The sequence below is a fragment of the Lepidochelys kempii genome, chromosome 3, assembly GCF_965140285.1.
Source record: "Lepidochelys kempii isolate rLepKem1 chromosome 3, rLepKem1.hap1, whole genome shotgun sequence".
Lineage (NCBI taxonomy): Eukaryota > Metazoa > Chordata > Testudines > Cheloniidae > Lepidochelys > Lepidochelys kempii.
Window position 1 is genome coordinate 196,409,874 of NC_136382.1, and position 17,406 is coordinate 196,427,279.

Consider the following 17,406-nt stretch of genomic DNA (forward strand, 5'->3'; position numbering starts at 1 on the left):
GGGCATAAGCTTTCATGGGCTAGTTTATGCCCAAATAAATTTGTTAGTCACTAAGGTGCCACGACGACTCCTTGTTTCTTCTGTAGGTGAGAGAGACAAGCTTTCGAGCTTACACAGAGCTCTTCTTTGTGTCCCTGGGGGAGTGCAGCTGACTCAGGACTTGAAGACATGCTCTGTGCAAGCTCAAAAGCTTGTCTCTTTCACCTATGAAAGTTGGTCCAATAAAATATATAACCTCACCCTCCTTGTCGCTCTAATATCTTGGGACCAACACAGTTACGACACAACATACACAAATCATGAGCCAGGCCTCCCAAAAATCATGTGAGTTTAAATATATATGTACATATATTTTTTTATGGGCCTTTGGAGTTCTGAGACTTTAGCGTACCCTCAGGTCATGTTTTCAAGACATTCTCCGCAGCCAGAGGGGCTAGAAACTTAGCTTTTGGTTTCGTTTTATAATGAAAGCTGAGATTCTCACATAGGCACTGGATTCCAGGAGCTGGGGTTTAGAGGAAATACGCCCCAGCATGGCATGACTGGTGATTAAAATTGCCAGTGTCCGCAACGCTGCAACTGGGGATGGACACAGGGGACCCCAACTTCAAGCATCTTTATCCAGGGGGAGCTGTGGGGTGAGTCCTCTTTTCTTTGTGAGCGGCTGAAGGAGTGTCCCAAAGGGTTGCAGAAAGAAACCCAGCACTTGCAGTGTGTCCAGGGCCTTCCCTGCTCTGCTCTGCTCTGCCCCAGGATCGAGCCCAGCCCCACAGGGGTTGGGGCAGGGCCTGCCTGCACCCCGGAGAAGGGGGCCCCGGCTGGGCACGGTGCCCTGAGGGATGCTCGGACGCTGCTGAGGCAGGATTTGGCGGAGGCTCCTGTGTAACCCCCTGCCCAGGCCTCCGCCCCGCTGCCGCTGCCCCCGGCCCTGGCAGCCCCGCTCCCCAGCCGGCGGCTCCTCCCCGTCTCCGGCGGGGCTGCGGGGAGAGGCGGCGCCTGAGCGCGGCCTGCCCGCCGCCGGCCCGGCACAGCTCCCTGAGCCTAGCGGGGGGCGGCGCTGGGCAGACGGTGGCGGCGACGTGTCGCTGCGGAGGCGCTGGGGACGCGCTAGGCCGCGCCGGCTGTTCCGGTGCCCGCCCGAGCCGCGGCCGGGGATCCCGCAGGTACAGAACGGCGCCGGCCCCACGGAGGCCCCGCGGCGGGACGGGGAACCGGGCCTGAGCCCCGCGTTCCTGGCCTGCTCCGGCTGCACTCCCCGAAAGCGGGGCAGGCTGGACACCGTGTCCCCCCGGGCACAGGCTGTGTCTGCCCCCGCTCCCTCCGGTGCGTGGGCTGGACACCAGGTCCCTCCCCTCCACCGCCCAGGGCAGGGCACAGGCTGGACTCCATGTCCCCCCTTCCCCTCCACCGCCCAGGGCAGGGCACAGGCTGGACTCCATGTCCCCCCTTCCCCTCCACCGCCCAGGGCAGGGCACAGGCTGGACTCCATGTCCCCCCTTCCCCTCCACCGCCCAGGACACAGGCTGGACACCGTGTCCCCCCCGGCACGGGCTGGCTCCTTAACCTTTCCTCCAGTGGAGCTGCACTTTGCCAAGGCCCAGGCCAGCCAGCTTTTCCCCTTCTTCCACTGCACCGGGAGACAAGTGCAGTGTCTCTCCTCCACCATGATAAGTCCTAGACCCCAGACACGATCCTTTTCCTCCCTTCTCACAACCAGCCCTCAGCCAGGCAGCTCCTTCTCTCCTAACCTGCCATGCAACTCCACTGGCCCAGAGGAAAGGCTGGTTCCTTCTCTTCTCCCCTCCTTCTCCTGCCAGGTACAACATGATCCCTGGGGTCGGGCTGGCTTATCAGCTTACAAAAGTTACGTTTTTCCAAAATGTCATTTTCAGGTGCTTTTGGTGTGTTTGTTTTGACTTAGTGTTTCCCAACGTGTGTGTGGTTGGCGGGGTGGAGGGAGTTGGAGTTTCACTGTTGTATTTCCCTAGCCCTCCATACACGCTGTCTTCTAGTCTGAGGATGACTTTCTGTGATTCTTTTTGGAGCCTTTCAATGCTGATCTTGATTGGCTGAGAGAGGTTATGCTTCCGGACCCTTTCAGTCTAGTAGTCACAAAGAACCAAGTTAAACTATAAGCTTGAATGTTGCACGTGATGTTATCACACATGCAGACTTTTACTAGCTACCAAGAAAACCCACTCATAAACAGTTTTGTTTCCAAGACCATGTGCTGAGTGGTTTGTTTTTGGTATGGGGGGGGGGGGAGAGGTAAAATAGAGTAAGCATTAAGGTGAAGATATAGTATGCCCATTACTTTATAAATGTTGCAAAGATTTGCATTCTGCATTGCATATGCCTTATTTGTATTTCCATGTTAAAATTTGAATATCACCTTAGAGAGAAACTGACAGTTCTGAACTATTGTGCTTTCCCCCTCCTTACCACAAGGTTGAGTTAAGCATGGAAATGTCAACTTTGATTTTGAATTTCCGGGATGTTATTCACCTTTACCTTAGTTTAATGTGGAGTTCTTCATTTAGGTCATCAACATATTTTCGTGAGTTACAAAACAGAATTTTTTTCTGTATGATGGAACTGGAAGAGATATGAAGACTGCCTTCTTGAGATATTCTTGGAGTATTGTCACTAAGGTACTGTAGAGTTAATGGCATAATTTATCAGATGTGTATTTTATAAGTAACTGCCCCCTGTGTAAAGAAATAACATGCTTATATTTGTGACAAATGCAATGGGTTTTCCTAGAGATAGTCTCTGTCCTAATAGCAATTATGGGAATAAGGAAATAGAAGCAAAAAAAGTTTGTTTCTGTAATGCGATAAGGATTTGATGGCCTATTGGAGCCATACATTTGATTTATAAATACTTATGGGCTCAGGTGGCAAAAACCAGGATTTAAAAAAAGGGGTTAACGTGATATGAGAAAATGGGGAAAACTCTTTCCTTGATACAGTAGGTCTTGCTTATGTATGGGAGATACCTATATACCATAGCATGGTGTTATCCTGCTATTATATTTTTGTAGGAAGATTGCCTTCTATCCCTTTGACTTCTCAGTTTCTTTCTACTATTGGCATCTTGCAGGGATTTCTTTCTACTTGTTGGCATTTTGTAGGTTTTTTCTGGTTTTAAATTTCAGTGAACCTAATCCTGTAATTTATTAACTTTTAGATTTAAGTGTACAGAAATTTGTATTTGTCTAGGGATCTATCCACCACCATTTGTCAGCTTTTCAGGGCTTTAAGTGTGGATGATGGTTGATCAATTGATTGATTTATTATTACTCTAGTTATATCATGGCTGAGGAAGACTATCTTAACAAGAGGCAGTCCTGTAGAGCATGAAAATGTAATGTAGACACAGGGCCTGTTCCTGTTCCCATGAAAGCCTTTGGGAGTAGGTTGCTGCCTCTAGAGGATATATGAGTAAAATGCCTAGAGCTTACTAATTTACCAGACACCTACTGCCATCTAGTCAGAGGCTGACGGGAATTATGAGAGTGGCCTCCATGGAGAAGTCTGGGGGTAATTCACTATGAGAGGCTGAGGTTCTTCCACCGCACTCTCAGCTGTTGAGAAGAGTGCTGGGATTCCTACTGAATTCTCTCCTCCTCCCCCGAGGCTCTGTCTTTTATCACCTGTATGAAGCACGTGTCTGATAAATATGAAGTCATATCCCCCACCCCTCTTTCCTTCACCTCCAGCTAAGTCTTAACAAAACACTTGCTCCTGGTAAAATTTTGCTTGTGTTCATAAAGCTGGAGAGCCGCTGATTCCTGGAGGGGTTGGGGAAGGCAGGGAGCAGAGTGACCTAGGCACTACTTGTTCTTTTTTAGGAGCACAGGGAGGGGTAGGGACTAGGACTGCACAAGCACCATTTTTCCTTTAAGAGGAACTGCACAATTGTGGAAACCACTTCTGTTATTCCTGTTGAGGCTTTGGGGGAGCAAGGCATAGTGGGTCCCTTGTAAAGAAGGGGAACTGAGAGGCCAGAGGCCTCCTTCATATCTAGCGTGGGTGGCAGCTCCAGAGGAAACTTGCAAAGAAATAGGGAGGCCCAGTATTCATTATTTGGATGATCCCAAAATTCATTAATGGGAGAGCCCCAAATTAAAGATGGTAGCATGGAGGGAGAGCTGAGAATTCATCAGTTGAGGGCAGTATGACAAGAAGAGATTCTGCCTGTGTGTGAAGTATGCATTTTTCACAGGCTCATAATTCAGTTAAATCAAAAGTGACTTTCAGCAGAACATTCAAAGGTGCTTCTTCTCATTGAGGGATATTTACCTGCCAAATTTTAACTTTCTGATCCTAGCCATTTCCATTGTAGAATATATTGTGACTTTCTTTTAAACAACTCTTTTTATAATGGGGAAAGAGTCATTTCTGTATGTGCCTCCTACTCAAAAAAAGGTGGAACCATTTTTGTTCAAATATTCCAAAATATTCACTTTCAGACAGAGACCAAGCCTAGAACATTTCAGCCTGAAAACTGGGATTTGCAGAACTTTGAGTGTCTTAAAACAGTGGGTGAGAACGGAAATGCTTATACAGTCTTCAAAAAGCAGTTGCTGCTTCTCCGAGATAAGTGTGGCACAGAATCCCTTTTTATTATAAAAAGTGTTTTAAACTTTTGGGGACATATATTTTGAAAAAGAATATTGTAAACAGTGATGTGATATCATCTGCTTTAAACATTGTCATAATTGTATTGTTCTGAAACATGACAAGCTCATGTTCTGTTTTTTAAATTTATATAAGTACATCCATTTATTATTTTAGAAAATGGAAACCATCTGATAGTTGTTCAGTGGTTTATGTGAACAGAATTGATCCTCTCACTTGAGCGCCTAGGGGTCAGGCGTTCATATCACAAAAGCTACCATCAGAACTGACACTTATTGGTGTCCTTGTGGATGGTCAGCAGAGAAGCGAAGGATTGAATGGTCTTTTCTGCTATCTAGCTACTTACCCTTAGAGGTAACTTCCTGTCTAACCTCTCCCATAAATGGGTTGAGGCCCATTGTCGAGGCAGTGTGATGAATGCTGAAATGCTACAGAGCATGCTGTACCTGTTTGTGGGTATAAGCTCTTTTGAAAGCCTGGCCATTCTTTTTAGAAAGTTAGGGTTGGATTCCCCAGTCTGCTGTGGGCACTTTGCACTGCATAAGCCACACAAATTGGCCCTGAAATGGCTGAAGATAGTTGGTGGAGAATTCCCTTTCTACAGGGGAACTCTCTTTGGCATAAGCATGACCTCTGTGGAGCCCTAATTTGTACAAGGGTTGGGTAGGCCTCAAGCAGCTCTTAACCTGCCATGAAAATCAAGGCCTGAATATTTTAATCTTTTTGCCATGTCTGGAGTATTTTCTCATTCCCTCCTTAAAATAGCCCATTCTACAGCTACTTTCTTTAGCTGAGCTCTAGGTGAAACTCCTAATGAAGCTCATCAGTATTGCTCTTTGTTCAGCTACAGGTGTTTCTGTGAAGCGACGTGAGCTGCTCCTCTCTCACTCCTTTTCCCAGCGGACCGTGTACCATATCTGTAGTACTACCGGTCCCTATCAGCTGAGGGAGCAATATATTTTACCCAGAAATTAAACCAGGGTCTCTCGTGTAGCAGTGTGGACTACTAACCACGAGGCCTGTTCTTATAGGTTAATATAATATTTTTATGCTTCGTTACTTGTTTCAGAATAATTCCATCAGAGCTGACATTTGAAGAACTTGCTGTACAATGACCTAAATAGCTATATGTATTCAGAGTGTGTCCACTTGGCATTAATTACAGAAGTATCAAAGAGCCAACTGTCAGTGGCCCATAATTGTGTCATGTTTTTAGAGTCAAAGAAGCTATCTAGTTATGGTCTCTACATAGGGTTGCCGACCCTCCCAGTTTGGCCGGAAGTCTCCCGGAATTGGGGTCGATCTCCCGGAGGCTACTGAAGCCAATCCCAGAGAACTGAGGCTGCTGAAAGTCCAGCACTGCAGCAGGGCTAAGGCAGCTCCCTACCTGTCCGGGCTCCGCACGCCTCCCGGAAGCGGCTGGCACCATGTTCCTGCAGTCCCTCGGCTCTGTGCACTGCCCCCCACCCCGAGTGCCAACTCTGCAGCTCTCATTGTCCAGGAGCGGGGAACCTTGGCCCATGGGAGCTGCGGGGGCAGTGCCTGGAGATGGGGTAGCGCGCAGAGCGGCCAGGCTACCCCTGAGCCTAGGAGCCGCTGCCGGACATGTTGCCGCTTCTAGGAGCCACCCAAGGGAAGCACCTCCCAGCCAGAGCCTGCACCCTGAACCCCTTCCTGCATGCCAACCCCCTGCCCCAGTCCCCTCCCACAACCAAAGTCCCTCCCAGAGTCTGCACTCCAAACCTCTCCTGCACCCCAACCACCTGCCCCAGCCCTGAGCCCCCTCCCGCACCCAAACTCCCTCTTAGAGCCCGAACCCCTTCCTGCACCCCAACCCCCTGCCCCAGTCCTCTCCTTCACCAAAACTCCCTCCCAGAGCCTGCACCCCAAACCCCCTCCTGCATCTCAACCCCCTGCCCCAGCCCTGATCCCCCTCCCGCACCCAAACTCCCTCCCAGAGCCTGCACCTCAAACACCCCCCGCACGCCAACCCCCTGTCCCAGGCTCAGTCCGGAGCCCCCTCCTGCACCCAAACTCCCTCCCAGAGTCCAAACCCCCTCCTGTACTCCAACCCCCTGCCCAAGGCTCAGCCCGGAGCTTGCTCCCACACTCTGAACCCCTTGGCCCCAGCCCAGAGCCCGCACCCCAGCGTCCTGCCCAAGCCAGTGAAAGTGAGTGAGGGTGGGGGAGAGCGAGCGACTGAGAGAAGGGGGCTGGAGTGTGTGTGTGTGGGGGTGTCTCGGAGAAGGGGCCGGGCAGGGGTGTGGCCTTGGGGAAGGGGCGGGGCAAGGGTGTTTGGGTTTGTGCGATTAGACAGTTAGTAACCCTATCTTGGCACCTGAAACAAAATGGGCATGAAAAAGTCTGCCGTTAAGTACAATAGCCACATCCTGATTTCAGGTTAGTGCTGTTTGTTGTTGAGAACTAAAATTGCAGCAGATAAGAGGAAATTTGTATGTTACAGATGTTCTCACAATTCATGTGGTATGTGCATAAACTGTGAAATTTCAGTTTGGAATAGCTTGTTTATAAGGATACTAAAATATCCCTACAATTCTTCTGGTAGTATCTGTAGATTTCTTCTGCCCTGTGTGTGGTTGTGTGTATACATATATATATATACACACACACACACATACACACATACCTGCAGAATATACAGTGAAGTTTTTATTTTAGTCTTTTCATTTTCTATTCTATCCTACTCTTATATTTTAAAGGGGTGACATCAATTTAAAAATCATATTTAACTGTTTTTACTTGCTGTTACTAAGATTATTTCAACTGAAAAATGAGAGATGTGGTTTGGGGTTTTTTGTTTGTTTATTTTCTGTTTGACAACAACTGCATAAAATTAGTTTCCTCTGAGATTGTGCGGGTTTTTCAGACAAACAAAAGGGAGAGAAAAACATTTTTTTTTTCAATTAAAAAATGGCAATAGAACTACAGAAATCGGCTGGGGCAGTTTTACCTCAAATGGTTTCTAACTCATTTCTTATATTCATAAGCAAAAAGAAAAGGAGGACTTGTGGCACCTTAGAGACTAACAAATTTATTTGAGCCTAAGCTTTTGTGAGCTACGGCTCACTTCATCGCTTGATTTCAAGTTGACATTGTCACTCACTTATTGTGAGACATAAGGAAGGTAATTTTAAAATAATATTCACTGGTGTATTTAAACTGAGCTGCCTCTGCTGCTGCTGGTCCATTTTTTATAGAAAGGCATATCAGTCCTGCACAAGGTCCTCCAAATCACCCTGCACTGCAGCACTGCTTTTATCCAAGTGAAAGCCCATAGCATTAGTTTCAGTTATCCAAAATAGAGCATATTTGATAAATATTTGACTATAATATTAATTCACCTGATTCCAGCAGAAGCTTAATTACAAAATTGCCAATATACCATTTGAGGTGTGTATGATCTGCTAATTAGAACGTGGTTATAGGCACATAGGCAAGCACATAAATCTGATGCATTCATTTAGAGAAGCCGAGAGGCTAAGTGGATGAGACTTTGGGGCTACTGTGTTAGAAACCTTGATTCTATTCCCAGTTTTGACCTTGTGCAGTTTGTGCATCCTGATCTACCCTTAAAAGTTAGGTCAACATAGCTACAGTGCTTAGGGGTTTGAAAAATTTTCACCGTGAGTGCTGCAGCTATGCTGACGTAGCCTCCAGCCTAGATGCATTTGGAAGAATGCTTCCGTTGACCTAGCTGCCATCCCTTGGGGAGGTGGAATTCCTACAGCGAAGGTTCTGGAACCATAGCTGTGCTGTTGTAGCACATGTAGTGTAGACATCTCCTCTCTTGTTTCATTTATAAAAGAAGTTGGGGAAATGATACTTGGCTGCTTCTTAGGGTATGTCCTTACTGCAGCATTAGCTTGGGCTCTTACTTGGGTGTTATCCATAATGCCCCTCCAATCCACACACACACAACCCTCTCCCCTGAATTTGGTAGTGCTTTAAAACTGGGCTAACTGATGGTCTAGGCTAGAATTTGGGTGCCACTTTCACTCGGGGTGGTAAGCTGCCCACCTTGCAGTGAGGACACAGGCTAAGTCACTTGAGTGCCCATAGTCCTCCAATGCCTTCCCATGATTCCCCCTACCTCCACCCCATCCTTCCATCTTCCTGGAAGGACAGACAAGTTCTCCCACAATTCACTGGGAAAGTCTGACTGGCTCAGCGTACTACAACACAATAAAACATGGGGTATGCCACCAGAAGTCCTAGCACACACGGGTGAGTGTAACATCAGTGAGGACTTTGTGGTGTGCCTTCTCACACTCACTGGGCTAGCCCAAGTGCTGATTACCTGAATTAACTCTGCAGTGAAGACCTACCCTTAGTTTAGGCCTATGAGACTTAGGTCACTGTTAAGGGATGTGAAGCTCATAAAAATATTAATACTTGTCAGCAAAAGAAGTGAGATTTCAATCTCCTGGCTTGTAGAGTGGGGAGGCTGGTACAGGCACCACCATGAGGCTTGGGATAGTGTACAGTGCAGTTGGTACGCACATAAAATCTGGCTGGATTATAATCTCTGTCTGGAGATTATAAAGGCACCTCTCTGACTCCAGGTCTAAGTGTGACACTAAGCACCCCTGAATTCACACCTTACACATTATTGTAATAATCTTTCTACAAAATATGCCTTGTGTGGGGTCATTTGAAAACTAATAACTTACTGAACATTAATATTCATGTGTGATGGATGTACGCAGTGGGTATTAGGAGTTATAGATACATGCTAGACTTACGGCTAAAGTGTGTTTAAACTAGGCATGTCGGGGGAGTTGTTAAACAAATCAATCCTAAACTTACATGTAAGCAGTAAACAGGACCATCAAGACAGCATGGGGAAGAGATGGCAGGAAACAGAAAATTTCAGCAAACAGCCATTGGGGAAGAAAGAGCATGGAGCTTCGTTCACCACGAGACTCCATCTCGTTCTCCTGATAGGTTGAATAAATTTTACTCAGAAGAATCATTTCAAAGGTTTACTGCGGGTCTGAACCTCAAGTGATAAGCAATTGAATCAACTGATTGTATTGTATAAGAGTGCAGAGAGTGAGATCTTTTCTGAAAGCTAATGACACATTGGTGATTAATATCACTATGAAATGTAGGTATCAACACGAAATGAGGAACTATGGATATTTAATGATACTATGTTTTAAAGTCTGTGGCAAAACAGGGAGAAACAAGTTCCCTCCCTGCCAGGAAGAAGGTCGCTATTTACCTTCCTCCTATGTAAATTAAGCATGGTGGAATCCAAACAGTTCAAGCCCCATTTAGGTACAGGGGGCTGGGAAGCCCACAGGAAGAGACAAACTGCATGAGGCCATCCTGCCTCTTAAAGCAACATCATTGAACTTTGGAAGATATAAGCAAAGACAAAAGCTGTCTTTGGCATTGATCACAAGACAGATACAAGGGAACAGAACTCTTACAAGCTGAGAAATATGGGCCCATCAACCAAGGGGGGTTGAAGTCTCTGGGAACTGCATATAGGTGAGGAAAAAAATCTCAAACAAAGCCTATACTTGGCTAGATTAAGTTTTAGACTTTTTAGAAGCGTGTTTTGTGTTGGTTTGTTTTACCTGTAATTCTATCTTCGTTCTTGATACTTGAACTCACTTAATCCTATATAGTGATAATAAATTTCTTGTATTTTTACTGTCAACCAACTCAGTGCTGTCTTTAAAGGGAAGGGTGTATTCACCCCAGTTAAATTAATAAGCTGGTAGGTTTTGTGTCTTTAGAGGAACAAAAAAAAAGATAGTTTCTCTGAACTATCCAGGAGAGGGCCTGGACATTACAGAGCACACGGTTTAGAGAAAAATTCAGAACTGGGAGTATGTTGCTGTCACCCTGCAAGTTGTAACCCAGGTTGGTGGAAGCCAGAGTGGGGCTGTAGGATGAGACACAGGCTGTTGAACCAGGGCTGTCTACATGCTGGTAGGTTGGCAATGAGCATCCTAGGCTGGGAGCTATAACAACAAAGAGTTGTGAGTCACACAGAGTTGCAGAGCAAGTGGTAACACAACCCCTTACTGACCTGGATTGGACCCCAACTGCTGTCACATTAATTCCCTGCCAAATTTGAACTTCCTAGTCTAAAATCCTGGAGTGTTAAAACTATTCAAAAAATGGTCAGAAACAATTTTCATTTTGGCCAAATGACTGATTTTTCCCTAACCTCATTCTCCCAAACAGCTTAACCATTTTTGCTAAAACTTAGAGCATGGAAAATTTCAGGCAAAGAGTTAGTCTGTTATAAGCAACTGAAAACAAGACTTGTAATGGGAAGTGTAATACCGTCTTAATATAGATGTTGCTACGCACTCCATCTATAATAGGTTTTGTATTATGAAATTAGAAAGATGTTATGTTAACCAGACTTTGTATGATAATGCAGTGACTAATTTAGACACTGCCTAGCCAGAAGGCTAAATCTACCAGCACAGCAATAGATAAGGGGGCCATGAGTGAGGTCACAGGACATCCTGTGGGAAGCTCAACTCCTTGCCATCAGCTGGTGAGAAACAGGAAGATTCTGGAATTTTCTACCAGGGTGCTGTCTCTGGACTCTGTTAGAGGTTCCTCCGTTTGTTTGTGTCTCTGGCTAGTCGGTGTCCTTACATATTTGTAGCTGCTACCCCACCCTCACCCTAAACTTTCCCAAATTTCTAGGGTAAGACAAAGCTTTTTCTCTCTCTTCCTTCTCCAGTTCTTCTTGGCTGCTGCAAGGAAGAAGGGGTGGTCTATTTTCTACCTTTCCTCTTGCCTTTATTTTTTTGGGTCCTGTTCTTTAATGCAGTGGTTTTCAACCTGTGGTCCATGGACACCTCAGGGTCTGTAGACTATGCCTAAGGGGTCTGTGAAAGATGACTATGAAAATAAAGTTTCAGATCTCAGAAAAGGCATTCTGTTTTTCTGATCAATCAAAAGTGTGTGAATACTCCCACCTACAGGTCAAAACCCAGAAGTATTGTTGTTACCATAGAAGCTCACAGTTACTGCCCTTTCTCATGCTGTGTCAAATGCTGTGCTAAGCACATGCAACATTTATAGTTGAATTCTGTTCAGTCAGTTTTCAGTCTAAGACTTCTATGGTAGGGGTCTGCGGACCACAGGTTCAATTTCCAGAGGGGTCTGCACCTCCATTCAGAATTTTTTATGGCCCTGCAAATGAAAAAAGGTTGAAAACCATTGCTCTAATGAATATCTCTAGTGCATACCTTTTCTATTAATAGCTTTGGTAAGCTGCTGCAGCAGCATGAAACTAACATAATTTTTGACAGTTCCATTTCTGCCCATGGAACTCCAAATAGCAATAGTGATACTGATCAGAGTCTCGCTGTTTTCACCTATTGCTGCTTGACAGAGCTGTGAGTGGCAGCAGAGGCCCTGGAGCTGTCTTTCTTCAGACACAGGAAGAGAACACTGAATCAATTTACACTGGTTCCATAGGCGCCGACTTCTGCTCGCGCTGGTGTGCTCGATCCCACTCTGCCCCCGGCCCCACTCCTACTCCGCCCCTGCCCCGCCCCCCAAACCCCTTCCACAAAGTCTCTGCCCCCTCCCTGCCCCAATTCCGACGACTCCTCCAAATCCCCACCCCACCTCTTCCCCGCCTCCTCCCCTGAGCATGCCACGTTCCCACTCCTCCCCCTCCCTCCCGGAGCGTGCTACACTGCCAAACAGCTGTTCGGTGGCGGCAAGTGCTGGAGGTAGGTGGAGGAGCAGGGACGTGGCACGCTCAGGGGAGGAGGGGGAGTGGAGGTGAGGTGGGGTGGGAAGGGGAACTTGGGTGCCAGTGGGTGCAGAGCACCCACTGATTTTTCCCCGTGGGTGCTCCAGTCCCAGAGCACCCATAGAGTCAGCGTCTATGACTGGTTCATGTTTGGAAAGTTATCGTTTTCTACCGGAAAGGCTAGGAACGTATTCTTTTAAATAAAATCTGAGATTCTGTCCAGGGTGGATGGAGTTTTCAAGTCGTATATAGGATATGTGAGAATTGTGCCAAGGATTTAACCTTTTTTTCTTGGTTTTAACTTAAACAAACTAGAGATACTCTGTTAACTGAAAAGCAACAGAGCAGCTTGTAAAGTGCCAGGATGTGTCTTGGTCCCTCCACAGCGATCTCAGTCTGTGAACTGTATACTTCAACTTGTTGAAGGACCCAGGACCCAGTTTAGTGAATTCTGGTTAACTGTAAAAAAAGTGAACTGCAGTTGTGCTTCTCTTTTTGTGATACTTCTGTAATTTCATCAGTAGGGCAATTGCACTTTATTTGAATGGCCTGAGACTGCTGGAAAAGTGGGTTGCATTTTTATTCCACTTCTAAACCTGTATTTTCGGTCTAATCCATGTAATGATTTGTCATACTGAAGCTTGGTTATACAAATTGTCAGCCAAAATGCGATTAAGTTTTTTTTTTTAGACATATTATTACTCTAATCCAGTACTTAATTGCAGAGCATCTGAAATATTAATGTCATTAACTTGCACAGTTGCATGTAGTTATTGCAGCACATATTCTCTTGTGACTTGGAAGCTCCGGAGACTGGGCACTTTACAGTTTGTATTGCACAACTCCCACACAATGGAATGAATTAATGTAATCTGTAGAGGCAATTGTCCACTCTCTTTATATACTTGGTTTTGTTTCATGTTAAATTTGAGTTTAGTTTTCCATGAGATTTAAACTGGAGGATGTATGCATCACTGCGTATTTTAAGAAATGTTTATAAAGTGCTTAGTATGCTAGTACAATAAAGGCTATTTTATAGGTAAACTAGTACAGTGGTTCTTAATCAGGGTACGCGTACCCTTGAGGGTACGCAGAGGTCTTCCAGGGGGAACATCAACTCATCTATATTTGCCTAGTTTTACAGCAAGCTTCATAAAAAGCACTAGCAAAGTCAGTACTAACTAAAATTTCATACAATGACTTGTTTTTGCTGCTCTATATACTATACACTGAAATGTAAGTACAATATTTAAATTCCAATTAATTTATTTTATAATTATATGGTATAAATGAGAACGTAAGCAATTTTTCAATAATAGTGTGCTGTGACGCTTTTGTATTTTTATGTCTGATTTTCTAAGCAAGTAGTTTTTAAGTAAGATGAAACTTGGGGGTACGCAAGAGAAATCAGTTTCCTGAGAGAGATACAGTAGTCTGGAAAGGTTGAGAGCCACTGAACTAGTAAATCACAGTAACTTTCAGTGGTCAATTAGATTAACATACTTGGGAGGTTAGGTGCTAGTAGGGATTCTCATCCATTCATTGACTACTTGTTAATCTCTTTTGTGACTTGGAAGGAATTCAGGACAACAAATATTGCATTTCTTTTTCATTCCTGAATCTGTTCTTATTTGCCTGATTTTAAAATGTTTTGTTAAACCACAGTTCTGTTTCATAGGTAGGTTTTTGCCTTTACGAATGTGGCAGCTCATTGAAGTAAGTTATCTATAAGGTCTTAAATTATGACTACTAGAGTAGCTGTTATCTATGAATAATTTAGTACAGCATCATATTGCAGGCCATTTAGAAGACCTCTGCCTGAGATTCTTGTTGAAATCAACTCGATGATATGAAAGTTCTTTGCTGCACTGATATTTTAGTGCTCCCTTTTTGTTCGGTTCTAAGGTTTTGTTAAGACTGGAATAAGGGCACAAAGGTAATGTGAGTATTTGACAATGATTAACAATAAAAATAACTAAGAAATAAACAATGTTTGGTTTTGAAAACAAACATTTGATATGTGTGTGTCTTCAGTGTTAAAATGTGTTCCTTAAATTTTATTTTAAATCTTGTACTGGTTAAATGCAGTTAGCATTTATTCCAATTACCAAAACTGAAATGAACTTCTTATTTTAGAAAGCACTTTGTTTTGCTGGCATCTTAATTTATTGTTCTAAATAAATTATCAGAATAGGGGAAAACAATGGCTCACAAAATGCTTGATTTCAAGAGTAAAATTTTTCATTGCATGTATAATTTTAAGAAGGGCTTCAGTTAATAGAAAGCATTAATACAGATACAACGGATGTATATTCATGTAACATGAGATTTCTCAGGAGACACTGATAATGTAGTTGCTGGAGCTCCTAATACACTACTTTGTATATTCCTTTAGGAGGCTTGATTTTTACTATTGAATGCATGATGTTTATTTTTCAAAAAGTGCGAAAATAATGTTTTTCCCCCCTCAGCATTCTGGTTCATGAACCAGTTTGATTAGTGACAAAACCCTAGCAGTAGTAAACACTAGTATCTGGTGAGGAGCTGCTGAAGGAAGGAAGAAACATACCTACATTAGAAATATGACAAGGGAAGAACAAACATGTGAGAGCATACAAATCTCTTAGTGGTGGAGACAACAGCAAGAGAAAATAAATAAGCAGATTAAAAACTTTAAACAAAGTATTTTCTCCAAATGGTTATGTTTGGAAACATATTGGAAACATAACATATTAATATTCTGGAAAGCTGTAATCTGACACAGTGATCTCATAGTTTTGCTGTGTGGCTGACTACTTCAGAAACACTTTAGATGCTAAAGATAACAAGTACCCAGGAACACCCATTTGGATTTTAAGATTGTCATGAAGTAAGCTTAAAGAGAGGGTCTAAATAAAATAAATAAATAAATCACTGCAAGTAAGGGAACCTGAAAATAGAAAATAAAACTCCTGACTTTGTTCTTTGTTCATATCCAGAAGGCCTGAAACTTGGTTAATTGAGAGAGGAAGTGATTGTTTTTCCACACACAGATTAAAACTCTTTTATTTGTTTTTATTAACATCTGTTTAATTCTAAATGAAGAAATATATACCTAGAAGAAAAGGTCTGTCTTTTAAAGATTAACAAATGATCTAACTGCCAATAAAGCCAAAACGCACACTTGACACCTCCAGCCCTCCCCCCCACACACACACACAAAAAAAGAGAGACAAGATTTGACGTTCCTGATATTTCTCAGGTTAGAGACAAATGCAGGAAAAATATATTTTGAGGGAGGAGTTAGTTATTAGACAAACAATTGAGGCAGTATTTCATGAAAAAATTACAGGTAACATAAAGATGGTTATTGTAATAGCTAATGTTAATATTCACGTGAACAGAATTTTATTAGAGTATAGTGAACTGTAAGGTTATCTACCGCTATAGTTGCATAAACTTGCTAGTTCCATGATTTTTAATGGCTAGATAATTTAAACTGTAAAATTCTTTTCTAATGTTTATTACTGTAGCAACATTACCTTTTTATTAATTTTTTTTATTAATTTATTAATTTATTTTGTCTAGAATAGATTTTTAGCAAAACCAGTTAAGTATATTTTAGTGGTATTTGGTAGTTCTGGAAGTGGTGTTTGCCTTTCTGAATAGAGTAGCTCAGAGGGGTCTGTTGGAGGTGGGCAGGGAAAATTCTTGCCAAGTATCGTGCTTGGGGTTTGCATACCCATTTCCAAGGACCCTGAGCCCTGGTCTACGCTACAAGTTTAGGTCGAATTTAGCAGCGTTAGATCGATTTAACCCTGCGCCCGTCCACACGACGAAGCCATTTTTGTCGACTTAAGGGGCTCTTAAAATCGATTTCTGTACTCCTCCCTGACGAGGAGATTAGCGCTGAAATCGACATCGCTGGGTTGAATTTGGGGTAGCGTGGATGCAATTCAACAGTATTGGCCTCCAGGAGCTATCCCAGAGGGCTCCATTGTGTCCGCTCTGGACAGCACTTTCAACTCAGATGCACTAGCCAGGTACACAGGAAAAGCACCGGGAACTTTTGAATTTCATTTCCTGTTTGGCCAGTGTGGCAAGCTCATCAGCAGAGGTGACCATGCAGAGCTCATCAGCACAGGTGACCATGCAGTCCCAGAATCGCAAAAGAGCTTCAGCATGGACCGAACGGGTGGTACTGGATCTGATCGCTGTATGGGGAGATGAATCCGTGCTATCAGAACTCCATTCCAAAGACAAAATGCCAATATATTTGAAAAAATCTACAAGGGCATGATGGACAGAGGCTATAACAGGGACCCGCAGCAGTGCCTTGTGAAAATTAAGATGCTCTAGCAAGCCTACCAAAAAACCAAACCGGCAAATGGCCGCTCCGTGTCAGAGCCCCAGACATGCCGCTTTTATGATGAGCTGCATGCCATTCTAGGGGGTGCCCCTACCACTACCCCACCCCTGTCTGTGGACACCTGCAAGGGGGGAGCCTCATGCAACAGGGATGAGGATTTTGGGGATGAGAATGATGAGGAGGAGGATAGCGCACAACAGGCAAGCAGAGAAACCATTCTCCCCGACAGCCAGGAACTGTTTATCACCCTGGACCCAATACCCTCACAACCCTCCCAAGGCGGGCTACTGGACTATGAAGCCGGAGAAGGCACCTCTGGTGAGTGTACCTTTGTAAATATAATACGTGGTTTAAAAGCAGGCGTGTTTAATGATTAATTTGCCTTGAAGACTTGGGACGCATTCGCAGCCAGCACAGCTACTGGAAAAGTCTGTTAATGTGTCTGGGGATGGAGTGGAAATCCTTCAGGGACATTATTAAGGGGACAGTCAGAGGTGGCTATTCCTGCTGAGCTGTTTCCCTGTGGCTGAAAAGAAATCATCCCCACTTTTAGCCATGTGGTGGGAGGGGCCCGTTCACTCTGAGCTGTTCCCATTTGGCTGGCGGCGATCTTCCTTGATACTACTCACGTGGTGGGAGGAGGGGTGCAGCGA

At 44.4% G+C, this 17,406-nt stretch overlaps 1 protein-coding gene across 10 annotated transcripts in view; it reads left to right on the plus strand.

The window, feature by feature from the left end:
• The first annotated feature begins 973 nt into the window (after nt 1–973).
• Nucleotides 974–17,406, plus strand: part of VPS54 (VPS54 subunit of GARP complex) — a 107,899-nt gene continuing 91,466 nt past the window's right edge. For 5 of the 10 annotated variants that reach the window (XR_012158323.2, XR_012158322.2, XM_073339512.2 and 2 more), the window contains exons 1-2: nt 1,570–1,817; nt 2,541–2,651. Coding sequence is in view for 3 of the 10 variants with exons in the window: in XM_073339519.2 (XP_073195620.1) it covers nt 2,607–2,651; nt 4,479–4,547 (114 nt within the window). In the remaining 7 variants the exon portion in view is untranslated. Of the gene's footprint in view, nt 1,164–1,569; nt 1,818–2,540; nt 2,652–4,474; nt 4,548–12,440; nt 17,072–17,406 lie in introns of those variants that run through there. The other 5 variants (XM_073339520.2, XM_073339522.2, XM_073339519.2 and 2 more) reach the window with 4 other exon arrangements.